Below are 20,640 nucleotides of genomic sequence, written 5' to 3'. Positions count from 1 at the left end.
ACTTCACGATACTTCATTCCCTTAGAAGCGCTAATACCAATTGAGGTTCTATTAATCGTATAACTAAAATTTCCAACACCATTAACGGTTTTTCTCTGGAAAAAAAATATTAAAACGAAACTTGAAACCACCCCTAAGAGGAAGTTATGCTCAAAATTAATTTATAAATCGACGCATATAAGGAATTAATTTACGTTTTAGCATTATTCATAGAAACCACTTCATTTATTTAATTTTCTTTTGTTTCGATTTTGTGTGATGTTGATTTTAGCTTTTTGATTTTTGATTTTAATTTAACTTCCATTACATTGTACTGTATTATGAGAGTGAGGGATAGCTCAAGTGGTTAGAGCTTCTATCCCGGCTTCAGAAGATCATGAGATCGATTCTCGCCCCCTGCCCTTGTGGCTCTCTAAACACAAAAAAACATTGACTACTTCAGTTTTATTTTGTTATTTTTCAATTTTAATTTTAATTTGTTTCGATTTCTTAATTTCTCTTCAACAACAACGCCAAAGCATTAGTCCCAAAATGATTTGGGATTTATTTTCTCTTTGATGTATAAGATAGTAAGTTTTTAACATGAACAATTTTGTGAGATGGAGTTCTAACATAACAAGCACTGGAAGGTAAAAATGGGATTCTACATAGCGATGCTCCACAGAAGGTACTGCAATATGCAGTCAATCTCCATAAGCATAGAGAATAAATCAAATTCATACTATACTCAAAATAAAGTAACTAGCTTAGATTGTAATTTCGAATGAAATGGTCAGATTTGGAGCTAACCAACCAAAGAACAACGTTTGATTTTAAGTCTTAAACTGATTAATTGAGAATAGTCATGTCGGAATATGACTCGAGAATCAATCGAGGTTTGCTGTATAAGCTAAAGGATAAACTGCTTGTGTTAAGCAAGGAAGAATTGAATTGGTCAACTTTAACTGGGCATATCTCTCAAAGTACTTTGAATTTTGAAATGATTCAAGTTGGAGGTGAAACAGTGTTTCAATAAATTTCCAACGATAGGTCATATGCTTAATTCTAATAAAAAAAAAATTAGGAAGTTACAGGTGTTTTACTATGAGCTGTCAATGAACAGAGTTGCTTGTCTGTGCCAAATATGGCACATTTGTGCAGCTAGAGTTCCAGACAACAAATAGTTACTGGATGTTTGGATTAATTTTTCTAGTCTAGCACGTTTGTACCATATTTGGCAAATATGTGTTAACCTGATACTCAGGCCCGATATATGTTGGGGATATAAATTCCCATTTGGGGTTATTTTGTTATATATTCATCCACAAATTGAGAGAATCACATTGAGAGCTACGGTTCATGTTCTTGGACCCTTGTGCTTTAAAGTGGAAATTAGTGAGAGATTACTCTTGAACACACTAATTGAAATCAATACAATTAACTATTCTTTGTTTTGGATGGGTTTATAGTTCTCAAGTAATTGCTTGAAGGATTTTCCCATATTTTAATTTGTTGTCTCTTTTACTATTAAATTTATAAATTGTTATTTGCTAAATACTTCAATTATCAACCATTTGCTTTACCAAGACAAGCCATGAATAACACATAACCTGAACTAAGAATACATGGAAATATGGAATCAATCAAAATGTTTTTATTAACTAGATAATGAAATTAAACTAGTAGAAGCATTCATTCATAGTCAACTTGTATTACTAACCAAATTTAGGGAGTCTACAATTTTGGATAGATGGCAACAATAATTCAAACAAACTTGATTAAAGATATAACATTATGTCATTATCTAGAGATATGGGCAATGAAAGCGTCCCTCTCTAAATAAGAAATACCACGTTCAGCAACTGATCCTCTAACTGCTTTGTCTAATTCTTCAACCCTTTTCTTCATCTCCATTCCTTTCTCTGAAACCATCAATGTTTTTACTGCATTTTCTATCTCACTCGACTTCACAATCTCATCGCGGTGTTCCCAATCTCTCATCAATACACCAATCCTTAGCATATTGCTCACAAAAAATGAGTTCATCGGTTGATCGGAATGCATAGGCCAAGCCAGAATCGGCACACCCATGCTCATACTTTCCATACATGAATTCCATCCACAATGACTCATGAGCCCACCAACTGACGGATGAGCCAAAATTTCTAACTGTGGCGCCCAATCTTTCACTACTATTCCTCTATCCTTTATTCTTTCTTCATAACCTGAACGAAGTTGAGGCCTTTTCACTTTATCAGCTTCTGCAAAAACATCGTTTGGATCCGCTCTTCGGAGCACCCAAATAAACTTCTCCCCGCATCTTTCCAACCCGTTTGCCAACTCTTCGATTTGATCATCTGTCAATGATGTTGTCGAACCAAAAGACACGTATATCACCGAACCCTTCACTTGTTCGTCTAGCCATTTAAGGCACTGATTTCTGTTTTTGCCACTTTCGCTTTTGACAACAACAGGATTAAACGGCCCTAAGGCATAATGCTTTATATTTTTTCCCTTTGCTGAAGACAGCTTCTCCAACAATTCGACATATCTTCCGTCAATCACTCTCGAGGTGTTGTAAAGCCACCCTGATTCAAACCCCAAACATTTCAAGAGATTCACCAGGAATTCTAGCATCTCTTCTGAAACGCATCCCTCTTTAGAAGGCATACATTCCGGAATATCATTTCTATCTACCTTAAAGAGTTTCTCTTCCTGGGGCATGCTTTCCCATACACTTGTGAAATAGGTGAAAGCACATATAGGAATAAAGTTATAAGCTTCACCGTTTGGAATGAGCTTAACATCTTGGACAACGTAAGCCATACTATTGTCATGAATGACTACTACTCGGCTATACTTTATCGAGAGTTGTTTCATGAAGTGAAACACGGGCTGTCGAAGATGCATTGTAGCCTCTAAAAGAGGTTGCGAGTGTTGTGGGAATGGGTTAGAGTGATCGATATTTGGAGGAGGTGAATTATAAGAAGGGAGTTCGAAGTCATTAAAATGAATATTTGTTAAGCTTTGTGAGTCCCAACCATTGAGTCGGAGCTTAACTTGACGGTTGTGGGAGGCGGAGCCGGCGTAATGGACCGGGATTCCGTAGGTGGTGATGACATGCGAGAGGTGGAGGAGCTGGTTGAGATGGCCTTGTGCTGGTAGTGGTACCATTACCACTACCACTTTTGTTAAGTGTTCAAGGTTTTCATTTTGGAGGGTGATTTTTAATTGGTCAAGTTTTGGTGGTTGGTTTTGGAAGAATAATGTTTACAAATGAAGGAGTCTTGGCTTTATGTTTGTTTGTTTCTGTTGAGATAATATTATATGTAAAGATAATATTTAGTAAATATCCTTAGTTATATTTATGTTAATATTTGATTTGATTTGATTCCTAAGCCTAGGATAATTAGGAATATATTGTAAACTATATATGTACTCGTGAGGTGATAATGAGAACTTGAGACATTGAATTAATTTGACATGGTATCTAGAGCTAGGGTTCAAAAACCATAAAAAAAAATTCCTTGTTAAATTAATCGGTGATGGCGATGGGAGATGATGATGTTCCGCCACCACCGCCCCCTGTTGATCTTGAATATCACCTGGGATCGAGTGATCATTCCGGTATTATTATTACCCCAATTAAACTTCGTGGAGCAAATTATGATGAGTGGTCTAAGGCTATGCGAAGGGCGTTGATTGCTAAGAGGAAGTTTGGGTTTGTGGATGGCTCGATCAAGGAGCCTACTGCCGATTCTTCACAAAGGAAGCACTGGATAGCAGTTAACTCCATGCTCGTTTCTTGGATTAGCAACACGTTGGATGATTCGGTGCGTTCCACCATTGGAGACTATGACTATGTGAGGGAATTATGGGTACACTTATAGCAACGTTATTGTGTTGTTAGTGGTACTAGAGTTTGTCAGTTGAAAAATTCTTTAGGAGAATGTAAGCAGACGTCCACGGAGTCGGTGACGGAATATTTTGGACGCCTATCAAAAATATGGACGGAGCTACTCCAATTTTCGCGAGTACCGAAGTGTTCTTGTAAGCAGTGTACATGTGATATTGTCAAGCAATTAGGTGATATTAGAGATGAAGATTACCTACATTATTTTTTGATTGGCCTAGACGATCCGTATAAGGAAATCCGGTCTCAATTGTTGGTGCAACACCCTTTGCCTCATGTGGACAATGCGTATCAAGTGGTGATAAATACCGAGAGACTTCAGACTAAAGATGGAAAGGTAAAGGAGAACGTTATGGCGTTTAAGGTGGACTCGCGTGTTAAGTCGACTGACAGTGAAAGCCCCTTTTGCACGCACTGCAATCGGGAAGGCCATGACAAAGAGGGGTGTTACCAATTGATCGGGTTTCCCGAATGGTGGGACGAGAATCGCAAAGGAGGAAGAGGACAGGGCAGAGGTGCTCGTGGGGGTAGGAGTGGTGGTCGTGGTGCTAGTGGAGGACGCAATAATACCTCTACGAGCACTACACATCGTGCCAATGCTGTACATGGAGGCGTGAACAACAATAGTGCAGCAAGCAACAATCAAAGTTCCTCCACTCAAGGCCTCGCAAGTGTGACGTCCGATCAGGCTCAACAAATTATTGAATTACGGAGCAATAAATCTAAGTCTCGCTTAGAAGGTAAGAATAAAGTCCTGTGGATCGTTGATACCGGAGCATCTAATCATGTAACAAATGATTTGTCGATTATGAGAAACGTTAAAACAATTCAAAATTGTCCGGTGGGATTACCGGATGGTCAAACAGTGAACGCGAATCAATTGGGTTCGGTTACACTAGATGGTGGTCTTGTCATTGATAATGTCTTATTTGTACCATATTTGAATTGTAATTTAATTTCGGTCACCCAACTGAGTGATGAATCACAATGTACAATACAATTTACTAACAAAATTTGTGTTATTCAGGACCAGTCGACAAGGATGGTGATTGGCGTGGGTGAACGTGAAAACGGACTTAATTTTTTCCGAGGTGTGCCGCAAGTGAAGGTGCTAGCAGTAGATTGTGTGGTGGATCTTTGGCATCAACGCATGGGTCATCCGTCGGAGAAAGTATTGAAGTTGCTTCCACCTGTGAGTAACTCAATTAGAAAGAATAATAAAATATGTGATGTATGCCCTCGGGCAAAACAGTCTAGAGATAGTTTTAATTTCCAGTTAGTGAAAATAAGGCTAGTAATTTGTTTGATCTTGTTCACATTGACTTATGGGGTCCCTACAAGGTCGCTTCGTCGTGTGGTGCCAAGTATTTTTTTACAATAGTAGATGATTATTCTAGGGGTGTTTGGATTTATTTGATTAAAAATAAAACTGAAGTTGAATTTCATTTTCTGAATTTTATTGCCTTGATCAAACGCCAATTTAATAGAGATGTAAAAGTGATTCGAAGTGATAATGGAACCGAATTTAATCATCTAAAGGAATATTTTGTCACCAATGGGATTATTTTTGAGTCTTCATGTGTGGGTACCCCTCAACAAAACGGGAGAGTGGAGAGAAAACACCAACATATTTTGAATGTGGCACGAGCATTACAATTTCAAGGTGGTTTACCGATTAAATTTTGGGGGGAGTGTGCCTTAACGGCTTGTTATTTAATTAATCGTACTCCAAGTCCATTACTTGGGAATAAATCTCCATATGAAATGTTATTTGATAAAATGCCTTCCTATGATTTAATTCGTGTGTTTGGGTGTTTGGGTTATGCACATAACCAACGGAGTAAAGGAGATAAATTTGAGTCTCGGAGTAGGAAATGTGTATTTTTAGGGTACCCGTTTGGACAAAAGGGATGGCAAATGTTTGATTTGGAGACGAAAGAGTACTTTGTGTCTAGAGACGTGAAATTTCATGAGCATGCTTTCCCTTATGGTGAACAGTCGGATGAGCCTTTGAGGTTGAGATTAGGTGAGGAGATGATTGGTGTAGGTAATGAAGATGATTTTGATGAGTTCGAACAGTGGAGTATGGGTGACTTACGAGGGGTGGATATTGAAGGTATGGAAGCAGAGGGAGATGGAGCACCCAGCGGGGGTCCATCGGCAGCTAGCCGTGAGTAGCCCCACCAACAGCACCCTACTAATTTGGGCGCTGGGTTGTCAGCGGCAGCTGGCCGAGAGCAACACAAGTAGCCCAGCACAGCAGGATCTGGTGCTGCGCGAGAATAGAGCAGGCAGCAGAGTGCCTCTGCCTCGAGTGCTGGGAGTGAACAGTGCCAGCAGCAGCTCAAAGCAGGGGGGCAGCACACCCAGGCAGAGTAGTCCGCAAGTCAGGCGGAGCAGATTGTTGCGCAACAAAATGTGGACTCGAACACAACTTCGCAAGATGAAATAAGTGAGGAATTGGGTCGAGGGAAGAGAGTGAAGTTCCCTTCAACAAAGCTTCGTGATTGTTTTACGCATACTATTCGGAAAAATAAAGTCCCATCGTTGTCACCCGCGAAATCATCTTCCTCAGGTACTCCTTATCCTATAACCTATTTTGTTAATTATGATCGGTTTTCCGAGAAACATAGAAATTATATTGCTGCAGTGACAAAGCACGCATTCCGAGATCCTTTAAAGAGGAAATGAAACATGAAGGGTGGAGAGAAGCAATGGCATCCGAGATAAAGGCCTTAGAAGATCAAGGTACATGGACCTTGGAGACACTTCCGGAAGGGAAGAGAGCACTTGGAAGCAAGTGGGTTTACACTGAGAAGAGAGATGAAGAAGGCAAACTGATTAGATTGAAAGCTCGGTTGGTTATTCTTGGAAATCATCAAGAGGAAGGCATAGACTACAATGAGACGTTTGCTCTGGTGGAAAAGATGTCTACCGTTCGTACTTTTCTAGCTGTAGCAGCAGTGAAAGAATGGGAAGTATATCAAATGGATGTACACAATGCCTTTCTACATGGAGAGTTGGAGGAGGAGATTTACATGAAAGTTCCCCCCGGGTTTCAGAAAAACAATTCAGATAAGGTATGCAAAATGAAGAAATCATTGTACGGGTTAAAACAGGCGCCAAGGTGTTGGTTCAAGAAATTGTCCACGGCTCTGAAGAAATATGGTTTCAAGCAGTCATATAATGACTACTCGTTGTTTACCTTGTCGAAAGGTAAATTGCAATTGAGTGTGTTAGTTTATGTGGATGACATGATTATTTCTTGTAACAGTAAATTTGCATTGGAAAGTTTTAAAGCATATTTGTGTGAATGTTTTAAAATGAAAGATTTAGGAGCCGTGAAATATTTTTTGGGATTAGAAGTAGCCCGTAGCAAACATGGATTTTATGTTTGTCAGAGAAAGTATGCCTTGGATATTATTGCAGAGACAGGATTGTTAGGTACTAAACCTGCAGATTTTCCGATGGAGCAAAATCACAAGCTGGCAGTTTTAGGAGGGAAAGAGTTCGCAGATGTTGAGAAATATAGACGTTTGATAGGGCGTCTAATATATCTGATTGTGACTAGACCAGACTTGGCATATTCAGTGCATATCCTATCTCAGTTTATGAGATCTCCCTTGGAAGTGCATTGGGAAGCAGCTTTGAGAGTAGTTCGTTATCTAAAGAAGTGCTCGGGTCAAGGTATTCGTCTTAGATCTGATAGTGCCTTGCAATTAGAAGGTTTCATGGTGTGACTCTGATTGGGCAGGTTGTCCATTAACTCGACGTTCTTTGACTGGTTGGTTTGTGTTACTTGGTTTGTCTCCTGTGTCATGGAAGACCAAGAAACAACCTACGGTGGCTACAAGTTCGCCAGAAGCAGAATATCGATCAATAACAGGTTTGACATGTGAATTGAAGTGGTTGAAGAGAATGCTTCGTGATCTAGGGGTTAGGCATGAGCAAGGGATGAAAGTTTTCTGTGATAGTCAGTCAGCTCTACATATTGCGAATAATCCAGTTTTTCACGAGCGAACCAAGCATATTGAAGTCGATTGTCATTTTATTAGAAACGCAATTCAAGAGGGTCTCATATGTCCGTCATATGTGTCTACAAAATTACAATTAGCAGATATCTTCACGAAGGCGTTGGGAAAGGCACATTTTGAGTTTATTCTTAGCAAGATGGGCATTCGAGATCTCCATGCTCCATCTTGAGGGGGGATGTTGAGATAATATTATATGTAAAGATAATATTTAGGAAATATCCTTAGTTATATTTATGTTAATATTTGATTTGATTTGATTCCTAAGCCTAGGATAATTAGGAATATATTGTAAACTATATATGTACTCGTGAGGTGATAATGAGAACTTGAGACATTGAATTAATTTGACAGTTTCCTATGATATCAATATTTGTGTCGTCTAATAACCATGGGCGGATCTAGGGGGTTCAAGGGCGTTCATTGAACCCCCAGATTTTTTGAAAAAAAGTTATAAGTTTTGATTTTTTTTTTTTAAAACAATTTTTTGTGAAGTAAATAAACAAATATGTAACTTTGGCACATTGGTAAGGGAGTGACTAATAGAGTAATGGGCTCCTCTTGATCATGGGTTCGAGACCAGCCACCCTAATTTGTTTTTTTTTTTTTTTCCCCTTTCGATTTCTTCCGTTGTTCTTCATGAGTTAGTCCATAGTTGGTTCAATAATTTTAGGAGTAGTATGTTGGTCATTTTGTTAAGTTAGAGAGTCAAATGAATTTAGAAGTTAATGAGTTTATTTAGTGGGTTTAATCATGGCATTATACTTTTAGTTTTTTAGTTTATTATTTGTTGTTTGTTAGCCTACATATATGGCTCTTGTATAAATTTGGTGAATTAAGCATGAAGAAATATTATGAGTTCTTTATTTTACTTGCTTCATACTTATCTAATATTATTATTGCTTTTATCCTTTTAGTACGTATTAGTATCAACAGTCTCCTTATTCCTCTACTCCTCTTAGTTATTAAATCTTTATTTGTTTGTAAATTAGTGATAATTAGATTAATTATTGATTTGTTTAATTAGTTTTGATATATTGTTGACGTACAAATTGAATTTAGAAACTTAGAATTTAAAATTTTTACTTGGTCTTTTAATTGATAATTAGAAAAAAAAAAAATCATTGTCAAATTTGTGTTTATTGGGGACTTGGGATTTTTGTTTTTCGTGTAATATTCATTTTTTGCAATATAATTATAGATTTATCATTTATAGAAGTAGTAATGTTTTAGCACGCTTTCAAAATATAAAACTCGAAGAATGCTTTTGTAGGGTTTTTTTTATATTTTTTTGTAACTGTTTAATCCATCCATTTGTAATAAAAAAATTTGAACTTATATATTGAATATTTAATTAATATATGAGCATTGTTTATTTTTTAAGATTCCGAACCCACAGTTCGGAATTCCTGGATATGCCACTGCTAATAACTACTTAAATAGGGATCATAAAGGCAATCTATGACAATATCGTGCTATAATATAAAGTTTGTATTATGAATATTTTATAGGCCGGACATAGGATCTAGATGGTCCATGACAACGAATTTGTAAACTTGTATACAAATTTAGCTAGCTCTTTCGTATTGTTTTTAGTTTCTTTGTGTGGATTTACAGGTTTAACCTATTGTGTACAGACTTTCAATTTTAATTATTAGGTCAAGAATTTATTTTATTATTAAAAAAATAATTTACTCTGTTAAAAAAAAATTATAAATACATGTTGAGCTCCCAATTTCCTTCTCTTATAAAATATTCATTTTATTTCAGCTCATTTCAGTCAATGAGAATAAGCCCTAAGTAATTGTCTAGTTATACACTCACTCTGTTTTTAAAGTGCACAAGTTTTCTAAATCAATCGTTTTTTTTAATTCATTACGCTTTTACTTAAATATATATATATATATATATATATATATATATATATATATATATATATATATATATATATATATATATATATATATAACTCTCCAATAACCCCTCTTATATTTAGAGGTTCAGTTTAGAAAAAAATAATTTCAATTCAGTAAAAACCTAAAAATCAATTAAGTTCAACATTTAATAAATAAATAATTAAAAAAAATTAAAAAAAAAAAACACACACACCATTCAAACTTTTGATTCAATAAAGTCATAATAATAATTGAGGCTGCGCCGCCAATGGCAACAATAAATTTCTTTGTGCGCACTGCAAGCTTACAACAATTAGGAATTTAGGATTCCTTCAACTCTTCAAGTCCAGCCACAACCAAAAAAAAAAACATTCACTGAAAATGGAAGGACAAAATTGCAGTGAAACTGAAAACCAAAATCCTCAAATTGTAGTGGTGATGGTGCCACTTCCCATGCAAGGCCATCTAAACCAACTCCTCCATCTTTCTCACCTCGTTACCTCTTTCGGTATACCGGTTCATTTTGCTGGATCCGCGACCCATAATCGCCAAGCAAAGCAACGTCTCCATGGTTGGGACCATGATAGTTTAACTAAAATCCATTTCCATGACTTCCAACTCCCTCCCTACACCTCACATCCTGCTCCTTCTAAACCCGGCCACTCTATTCCGTATCCTACTCACCTCTATCCACTTTTCGAGGCTGCTGCACAGCATCTCCGTGAGCCTGTTTCTCAACTCGTGCATCAACTGTCAACTATGTTCAGGAGAGTCATTGTAGTTCATGATATTGTAATGTCTTCAGTAGTCCAAGATGTAATATCTATCCCAAATGCTGAGCTCTACTGTTTGATTCCTATTTCTGCTTTTACCCTTTTCTTTAATTTCTGGGAAAAATTAGCTGAGAAACCTTTTCAGCTAGATTCAACAGATATCCCGGAATACCTTCCCTCCAATGAAGGGTGCACTCCACCAGAGATAGCAAGGTTTTCGACAAATCAAATTAAATTGCTGAGGCCGGAAACCGGATGGATCTACAACACATCCAGACCGGTAGAGGGCAAATATGTTGAATTGTTTGAGAAGCTATCACCAAATGCTGAGAGAAAACATTTTGTACTTGGACCTTTTAATCCAGTAGAGTTTAATAGCAGAAGTGGAGAACAAAGACATCAGTGTCTAGAATGGCTGGATGATCAAGAGCAAAATTCGGTGATATACGTATCTTTTGGATCATCAACATCACTGAGTTACGAGCAGATCAGGGAATTGGCAATAGGGTTGGAAAGAAGCGGGCAAAAGTTTGTATGGGTAATTAGAAACTCAGATTCAGTTGATGTTTTTGCAGAAGGTGAGAAGAGAAGACCTCAGCTACCAGAAGGGTATGAAGAGAGAGTGAAAAACAGAGGAATTGTGGTAGCAGACTGGGCGCCGCAGCTAGAAATTCTAGCCCATCCGTCAACAGGTGGGTTCATGAGTCACTGTGGGTGGAACTCGTGTATTGAGAGTATCAGCATGGGAGTGCCCATAGCAGCATGGCCTATGCATTCTGACCAGCCAAGGAACACTGTTTTGGTAACAGATGTTCTAAAAATAGGTACACCGGTGAGGGATTGGGCACACTGTGATCAGTTGGTAATGTCAAGCACTATAGAGAACGCAGTTAGCACATTGATGGCTACAGAGGAAGGACAGCAGATGAGGAAAAGAGCGACTGACCTTGGTCATGCTGTTCGAGGATCACTTGCTAAAGGTGGTGCTGCACATTCAGAAATGTGTTCTTTCATAGCTCATATCACCAGATAATCATCTACCTAAACATGCTTCAGCAAAAGAAAACATGGATAATTCTATGAGGACATGTTTATTCATCAATGAATGTCTTAATTTAGTTTTCTTGATCATGGTATTGGTATCTGGTTAATTAAACTCATAAAATGCCAGAAAGGTTGCAGTCTTTTTTTTCCACATTACTTCTATTTATATTTCTAACTTATGAAAGTGGACCTTAGATTATTGGTACAAAAATAAGGATGTACCTGTGCCTTGCCAAATTCTAAACTTTAGAAACCTACCAAATCCAGTGCTGATGCCGTATTCATATCATCATTGATGTACCATTTACCAGTGCATCAGACAAATCAGCACCTCTGTACCAATTCATTAGACAAAGGAGCTTTTAACATTTTAGCCTTTTAAGTTCTACAGTTCAGGTAAACATTCTTTCATCCAACAAAGAATATTGACTGCATCATATTTATATCACCACTTCTGTGCTGCAGTGCCAATGCATCAGATATCTTAACTTTATAGTTCACGCAGATCATTTTCATCAAAACACAGAATATAGACTGCATCATATTCATATCCCCATCACTGTGCCAATGCATCAGAATATCAGATATCTTAAACTTATAGTTAATGCAGAACATTCTCTCAACAAAACACTAGATATTAGCCATATCAACAAGTTGTAGGTTGCAGTCCTGATGTCCAAACTCAAAACAGACAGCTCTAAGTCCACTGAGGATACTCCTGTAAACAGGAAGTAAGATTTGTTCTGCAACTGTATACAGACTAAAGTTACACAAGAATCATGGCCTGGAATACTAAAGTTTTTCTTTTTCAAACGCGCAAGTTTTAGACATGAAATTCAAAGAGTATTCCGCAAAGATGATCACCATTTGTTTCCTTTGTTACTGTTTTCATGTTCTTGAATAAGAAACAGAAAGAAAATAGAACCAGGAAACTGAGCTAAATTATGCTTCAATAGACCAAAACAACATAAACTCCATTCAATAGAAAACACACAGGAGTTTTGTTTTAGAAATACATAATAGAATAACACAGGCCCATTGGCCATCAAACAAGAATACATAAAGCAGCAGGTATGCTACACGCCAATCACTCTCAAAGCCTCAACCCCTTATTTTAGTATCAAAGGACAGAGATGGGGGAGATTAACTTAGATGATAAATCATATCAGTCCTCATCATGGTGCCTGCGCTGGTGGTGGTGATGATACTTCTGACGACGCTTCTCATCATCATCATCAGAATCATTGTCAGATTTGTGACCCTGCCAAATTTTATACAATAAAATCATGAGTACATGCCATATATGAAAAAATCCAATACATTGTTTAACTAAATGTTATTGACAGGATTGAGATCCAGCCATCTGATTTTGCAGTCATGAGGGGAAGCAAGAATAGATAGAACCACATAAGTTTAGCTCAATATTTAGCATGTTATCCAAAAAATATCAACTCAAGTACTAAACAATTAAGATTCACCAGAATAATATTTTATCCTTGTTATGGCCACATTTTTTTCAACAAGGAGAATGTAGTTTCTTTTGATGTTACTAAATGTAAAATTCATGCATTTTAATCTCTACATTCAAATCATATGACACAAAAAGCAGTTTTAAGCTTCACCAAAATATGTGCAGAAGTGTTTGCTAAATCACAGCAAAACTTTCAAGTACAGATTATATTCTGGAAAAGTCCACTACCAACCAAAATTACTTAGTACTTTTTTCCGTTTCACAATACATGCATCGCTTTGAGGCCTTTGACTTTTAAAACTATTCAAATACCAACTTTGACATCGTTTTATGACTAATACGAAAAGTAAATATCAATATTTCAATTGTTGAAGGTTAATATTAATTATATTTTCAATATATAAACTATTAATTTTTTTTCTACTATATAATAATATAATAGAGGTAATTAATTATCAAAGTTGTATCGTGAGCAAGCTTAAAAGTCAAAATGGTGCATCTATGGACTTTGGTAAAATAAAGTAAGTATATTTTTTTAAAACGTGACAAATTTTTCTAAACATTGAAATACAAAACTACAAGACAAAGGAATTAATAATTAAGTGAAAAATTTGAAAATAACCACTTTAAAAAATCACTATTTGATTTAAACCACTTTCATTTCTTTGTATTTAACCACCTTTAAACAGAACAAATTATAGTTTTTAATTTCAGACTAGTAAATCGTGAGTGGGGCCTAACTTTTAGGTTTTGGGGGGTCATTTTTTCCCTTAAGATCCAAATTGAGCTCGAAATTGTAAGAAGAAGAAAAAAAGCAACAGAAATATCTCATTTTAATTGCTAAGAAATGTAAAAAAAGCAACAGAAAAGCCTTGTTTTGCACAAAAACCATTAAGTGGTGGTAAAAGCTACGAAGTATATTCTTTTTCTTTTAATGGTAATTTAATAGGAAAAAAAAATAAAAAAATTAAGGGGTTCATTTTCAAATAGTGGTTTTTTAAAGGCGGATATTTTTAAATTTTCCTAATTAAGTTGGAAAAAAAGACACAAGGAACCTTGCACATCTCAATGGGTGTGCACCACAAGCTGCCTGGAATCATAGATCAAAGTGACAAGGAAGCAAGGAATAAACATCTCAATAAATAAAAATAGATGAATTTTAAAATGCGGAGAAGCAGCTGAACTGCTGAACTTTAAGATCATCTCAGGAAAGCAAAGAGTGAAGCTGAAGTTTTCACTTTTTTATCCTTGGTGAAAAAGGGCAATTGTATAGAACCTAGCAGAATCACCATGATACAAGACAATGACTTTTAGTTACCACATACATTGACTACGCCATACAAGACCCTTAAATGTTAATCATATAGGGGCTCTCATCCAATCCCGAAATTAATAGCTTAAATAAATATTTGTTCTGCACCAGTGATGGGGCAAAAAATTGTCAGTGTCTCAAGGAGAAGTAAACTAGGATGTTAAGGAATTATAAAGAGAAAAATTAAAAAAGGCACAGCATGTGAACAAGGACATGTTCATTCATCAAGACATTCCTTGAGGACACTCAGTTGTCACCATCCAATCCCATATTAAAATGCAAACACAAGACTAGCCTGAAACTGCTGGTTCCCTCTTACCAAAATATATGGTCCATATCATGATTATAGGATTAGCATTTTCATTCTACATTTAAATCTATCATGTGTTTTTGGCCACTAAGTAATGTCTATTCAAGGCATTCAACTTTGCTATGATACTACATTCATCAATGGTTAACTAACTCTATATTCTACATCAATGCTTTTAAATTTAATACGAAGTAAGTGATTCGACTGAGCTAGCAAGACTTAAATTCTACAAGTAATTGACATTTAAATACTGCCATTATATTACTATCCTTGATCATGTATTATATGCAGAACCATGATCGAAAATTCGAAATCAACCATTTCTTTAAAATGTAAGAGATCACAAGATAGCACAGGAACAACCAAAATTGAATTCACAAACACAAAATATAAAATCAGAAACTTAGAGTAAATGAGCTGCTTACATATTTCTTGCGGCCATAGCCTTCATCTTCATCATCACTCTTTCTTTCATACTTAGGCTTCTCATACTCAGTCCTACCATAAGATGATCCACCATATCCTTCTCCTTCCTCCCTTCCATACTTAGGCTTCTCATACTCACTCCTTCCTCCACCATACCCAGATCCATATTCCGGAGTCGGCGCTTCATATTCAGTCCTCCTCCCATACTCAGACCCATATTCCTGAGCCGGTGCTTCATACTCCGTCTTTCTCCCATACCCAGATCCATATTCCTGAGCCGGAGCCTCATACTCAGATTTCCTTCCATACCCAGATCCATATTCAGAAGTCGGAGCCTCATACTCGGGTTTCCTACCATACCCAGATCCATATTCGGAGGTTGGAGCTTCATACTCTGATTTCCTACCATACCCAGATTCATATTCAGAGGTCGGAGCTTCATACTCGGGCTTCCTCCCATACCCAGATCCATATTCCGAAGTCGGAGCTTCATATTCGGGTTTCCGTCCATACCCAGATCCATATTCAGAGGTGGGTGCTTCATATTGAGGTCTCCCACCATATTCTGAGCCACCACCTATCCCCTCACCTTGATGATAACCAGGTTGGGGAAGGTGGGGCTGATACCCCGACCCGCTTCCGTAAGCGGGAGCGGGTTGGGGTGTACCGCCGTAAGTGATCGGCGGGCGAGATCCAGGGCGGGCATAGCTCTTGTACTCATTCTCCTGAGCCTCCTCGCCGTAGGCGGATGGCTCGGCGTAGGATGAGTAATGAGGACGATCGTAGTCAATGCCTCCGCCATCGCTGCCGGAGGAGGAAGGAGGGTAGCAAGTCTCATGGGAAGGAGGGAGAGGACGGCCGTAGGTGAGTGCTTGGTCGTAACCTCCGCCGTAAGGGGTTGGATCGTATTCTTCGAAGTCATCGCCGTCGTAGTCTCCGCCACCGCTGCCTCTTGGGTAGTACGACATCGTTTCTTTGGGTTGATTGATTGGTAATTGAGATCTTGTAGTATTAAAGGTTTTTGTTTGGAAATTGATTGGATTTTTTGAAGGGTGTATAAATAAATAGGAGGATCCGAGAAATGTGAATGGAGAGATGTATGATTTGAATGGTGCGGAGAGTTTTTCTTTTTTCTTTTTTTTTCCAAAAATAATTATAAATATGAACTATTTTTTGAGAAAAGGGGATGTCAACTATGTCGTGGGCTCGTGGCCTCTACCTCTTTGCTTAATTTAACCACTAATTAATCCAAGCAATGCTCAGCTTTTACAATCAATTAGTCAAAGTCTTAATTCTACTCCGTATAAGTGAAGTCGGCTATATGAATTAAAGGAGGAGGAGGGTTGGATGCTAGTCTCAAGTCTTGATAATTGAGGAAGGTTTTAGTAGGCTAGTGACGATCACTTTAAAACTTTGTCACATCCCTTGACATAACATGATGCTTGGCTTTTTAAAACAAGAAAAATAATTACCTATTTGGAAAAAAAAAATTGAAAAGTATTTTGAATGCATCAACAAATAAACAAATCATTTGTATCCACTTTATCAAAGTTCAGTGTGTTATTCGCCAAAAAAAAAAAAAGTTCAGTGTGTTAATTTAGGGGAGGGAGAAAAGAATGGAAAAACATTCTTTTAGTGGTTATTGCTTTATTTTACTATGTAAGGGCTTGTTCATATTTACTGAATTGAACTGATTGGAGCTGAACTGAACTGAACTGATTGGAACTGAACTGAACTGAACTAAGCTGAAATGAATGTTTTATGAGAGAGGGAAATTAAGAGCTGAACTTAACTGAACTGATTGGAGATGAACTGAACAGAACAGAACTGAACTGGACTGAACTGAACTGATTGGAGCTGAACTGAACTGAACTGAAAATAAGTAAATATGAACAGACCCTAAGTCTTGTTTGGAATTAATACCTTTGTTTTTTAATTAATGATACAATTAAAAAAAAATTATCATCCAAAAATGTATCTATTTTCAAAATAACCACTCGTTTAATTTTTATTTTATTTTACCACCCTTAAATAAAAACTACTCAGATTACCACACATTTTAAAAATTCGGTGAATTTATGTTATGTGAACCCACCCAACGGCTAGTAACGGTTATGTCTAAGCATTACAATCAGTCCTGCCTTCACTCCACCTGCTCATTAAACCAGTTTATTGAGTACAAAATAACCTAATTTAAAACCAAAAGAAAACAACTAAAAAAATCAAGAGCTTGTTGTTTGAATTGCCACCACTACTGATCATCTTCTTCATGTCACCACTAAGAGTCGCTGGGTGGGGCCCACATAAGAGAAATTCACCGGAATTTTAAAATAGGTGGTAATCTGAGTAGATTTTGAATTTAAGGGGTGGTAAAATAAAAAAAATTTAAAAAATTAACGGATGGTTATTTTGAAAATGGATACATTTTTTGTGGTAATTTAAAAAATTTTCTAAAAAAAACAATATGATATATACACTTGTCAATATGTTTATTATCTATTTGAACGAAATATACGAATAAGTGTATTGGTTTGACTTGAACGTTTTAGTTGTTCAAAAATCAATCCAAGCACTTGTTTGGTTAACCTTCAAAAGTGTAGGATAGAAATTCATGGAAATTTGCGAAAGGAGTTTTTTTTTGGCTGACAAAAATATGAAAATGGAGGAATTAGAAAATCATGGAAATTCTTACTTCCCACAAAATATAAGGAATATATTACTACATCCCTTTTGGTCCATCAAAATTCAAGGAAACTTCAAATTCTCTTATTTAAAACCAAACAAGATTACAAAATTCTTAGGAATTGCAATTAGGAAGTAATCTCCCATGTATTATGATTTACTATAGGAATTTACTTCCCATATATATCAACCAAGCCCAAAAGCTACAAATGGTCCGAATGGGATCGAAAATAACCAATATGGTCGAGAGTCCAAATATTAAAAAAAAAAAAAAACAGTTTTTGGTTTAGCTTGGTCCAAAAGACCAAAACCCCTCAAAACCAATCATAGACCGAATTGGTCTTTTTTAAAATTATGAATAACACTTATATATTTTTTTTTTATTTTTGAGACATTTTAAGTTAAAGGATCAAAAGGTTTTTTTTTGAAAAAAAAAAAAGTTAAAGGATCAAAATAGGCATTAAAGAATCATTTTTCTTATACTTATATTCTATTTTTTTTCATGACGTTATTAAAGTATTTATAAGTATAAAAAAAACCTATAACCAATCCTAATTAGCAAGACTACAAAAATAGGCAAAGAGAGCTCTGATAAGAAACCTGTTAATTACACAACGGATTCCTTTGATTAAAAGGTCTGATATAACATGTAATGGATCTTTTTTTTTAAAAAAAAAAAAATTAATTAGAATCATTGTTACAAACATTAAGGGTCTGTTCTCGTTGACTGAACTGAGCTGAACTAAACTGAGCTGAACTGAACTGAACAGAAATGAATATTTTATAAGAGAAGGAAATTATAGGAGCTGAACTGAACTGAACAGAGTTGAGCTGAATTGAATTGAACTGAACTGAATTGAACTGAATTGAACTGAACTGAACGGAATTTCAACGTAAGAGAACAGGCCCTAAATAAGTCTCTTATATATTAAACTAGATGAAGCCCGTGCGATGCACGGTTTGTTTGAATTTTTAAAAATAATTTTTTTTTATACATATACTTATGTGCTAAAATTTATTATATATTTAGATAAAATTCCTAATATGAAAAGATAATATTTTATATTTAATTAATTTAAATTGGAAAATCTCATTCGCCAATTTTGCTTACGTGGCATTTGAATTATTTAATTATAAAAGATTTTAATAATCTCCTATTTAATTGGTTACTACTAAAATTTATAATCCTACATGGCACACTATGAAAATTAGATCCTATGTGGCTCTCTAAAAATTCGGGAAAAAACTCCCCTAGTGTTGTGCCCGTGCGATGCCCGGGCTGTTTATTGAATTTTAAGATAAAATTTTAATCTATATGTCAAATTTTAAAACATATCATTGATATAAAATTAGTTAGGAATTGACGTGTTTTTGTGATGATTTAAACTATGTAGTATGCATGTAATGACTAATAATAATAATATTGGTGAAAAACATTTCTTGACCCGTAACTTGAAATAATGAGTTAATGACCCTATCCAAAATGACTCGTGACCCGACCCGATTGAACAAAGCAATCATTTTAAATGTGGTATATTTTGAACTAATTCCTTCGTTTTAAAAAAATATTATGATGATACAAAAAATAAATTTATATTATAATTTATGAGTATAATAATCTTATTATTCTTTGAATAGAATTATAATTTAATTTGTACATATGAAATATTGGTAGTTTATAAAAAAAAAAAAAAAAAAATTAACAATTTTATCTTATAATTCTATCCAAATTTGATTGTAAATATTCTAAACTAACTTTTTTATCTTACAAATTGAGTTCTATATAACTTTATCCTACGTGGCGCGACACTTGGCAAAAAGTTGGAACTGCCAAGTGTCTATATCTCGTCGTCTGGCTAAAAGTTTAGCTTTATATATTAGTTACTAGTTTTGTGCCCGTGCGATGCCCGGGTTGTTTATTGAATTTTAATATAACTTTTTAATCTATATGTCAAATTTTAAAACATATCATTGATACAAAATTAATTAGGAATTGATGTGTTTTTGTGATGATTTAAACTATGTAGTAGGCATGTAATGACTAATAATAATAACATTGGTGAAAAACATTTCTTGACCCGTAACCTGAAATAATGACCCTGTCCGAAATGACTCGTGACCCGACCCTATTATATTAGATTGTAAAGTATGTTGTTTTAATTGATTAGAATATATTATAAATAATGGATGTGGTGCCTTTTGAGCTAATTCTTTCGCTCCAAAAAAATACTATGATACAAAAAATAAATTTATATGATAATATATGAGTGTTATAATTTTTTTAATAAAATTATAATTTAATTTGTACATATGAAATATTGTTACTTTATCGAAAATAAAACTCTAAATTAACAATTTTATCCTAAAATTCTATCCAAATTTGATTGAAAATAGAATTCTAAATTAATTTTTTTATCCTACAAATTGAATTCTATATAACTCTATCCTACGTGGCGCGACACTTGGCCAAAAATTAGAACGCCAAGTGCGCTATCTCGTCGTCTGGCTAAAAGTTTAGCTTTATATATTAGTTATATGATATGATATTAGATTGGATGATTTTAAGAATATAATTATCTTATAAACTAAAGATCACTTAGAAAACGATGACAAATCCCTTTTTCTATATAATTAATAGAGAGAATCAATAGAGAGAATGTTATTATGCAAGACGCGACATAAGTTTCTTTTGACCTCTTATATATAATCCACGATAAACCTATAAGTGTCTTATGATTAGAGAAATAAATTAAATTGAGAGAATCAAATAAAAGTAAAGAAATATTAGACAATTAGATGAATGT

The 20,640-nt window shown here is 35.4% G+C and overlaps 4 protein-coding genes across 4 annotated transcripts; 2 read left to right on the top strand and 2 right to left on the bottom strand.

The window, feature by feature from the left end:
• Positions 1 to 1,779: 1,779 nt before the first annotated feature.
• On the bottom strand, positions 1,780 to 3,237 carry LOC110691658 (zeatin O-glucosyltransferase-like; the record flags this gene model as incomplete). Its single annotated transcript, XM_021868608.1, has 1 exon — positions 1,780 to 3,237. A coding segment is annotated over one exon (1,458 nt), but the record flags the coding sequence as incomplete, so codon positions are not given.
• A 287-nt stretch (positions 3,238 to 3,524) lies between these two features.
• Positions 3,525 to 6,070, top strand: LOC110691605. Its single transcript, XM_021868562.1, has 4 exons — positions 3,525 to 3,857; positions 4,059 to 4,823; positions 4,920 to 5,084; positions 5,891 to 6,070. Exons 1-4 carry the CDS (start codon positions 3,525 to 3,527, stop codon positions 6,068 to 6,070), a joined length of 1,443 nt encoding a protein of 480 aa, XP_021724254.1.
• A 3,966-nt stretch (positions 6,071 to 10,036) lies between these two features.
• On the top strand, positions 10,037 to 11,786 carry LOC110691537 (zeatin O-glucosyltransferase-like). The gene has a single exon (XM_021868473.1). The coding sequence runs from the start codon at positions 10,200 to 10,202 to the stop codon at positions 11,622 to 11,624; it is 1,425 nt and encodes a 474-aa protein (XP_021724165.1). The 5' UTR covers positions 10,037 to 10,199; the 3' UTR covers positions 11,625 to 11,786.
• A 761-nt stretch (positions 11,787 to 12,547) lies between these two features.
• Positions 12,548 to 16,389, bottom strand: LOC110691538 (uncharacterized protein At5g39570-like). The gene is made up of 2 exons (XM_021868474.1): positions 15,154 to 16,389; positions 12,548 to 12,896 (listed from the first exon to the last, which is right to left on the bottom strand). Exons 1-2 carry the CDS (start codon positions 16,120 to 16,122, stop codon positions 12,801 to 12,803), a joined length of 1,065 nt encoding a protein of 354 aa, XP_021724166.1. The 5' UTR covers positions 16,123 to 16,389; the 3' UTR covers positions 12,548 to 12,800.
• Positions 16,390 to 20,640: the final 4,251 nt, after the last annotated feature.

The sequence above is a fragment of the Chenopodium quinoa genome, unplaced genomic scaffold (assembly GCF_001683475.1).
Source record: "Chenopodium quinoa cultivar QQ74 unplaced genomic scaffold, ASM168347v1, whole genome shotgun sequence".
NCBI classification, from domain to species: domain Eukaryota; kingdom Viridiplantae; phylum Streptophyta; class Magnoliopsida; order Caryophyllales; family Amaranthaceae; genus Chenopodium; species Chenopodium quinoa.
This window is presented reverse-complemented; position numbering and strand designations above follow the sequence as displayed.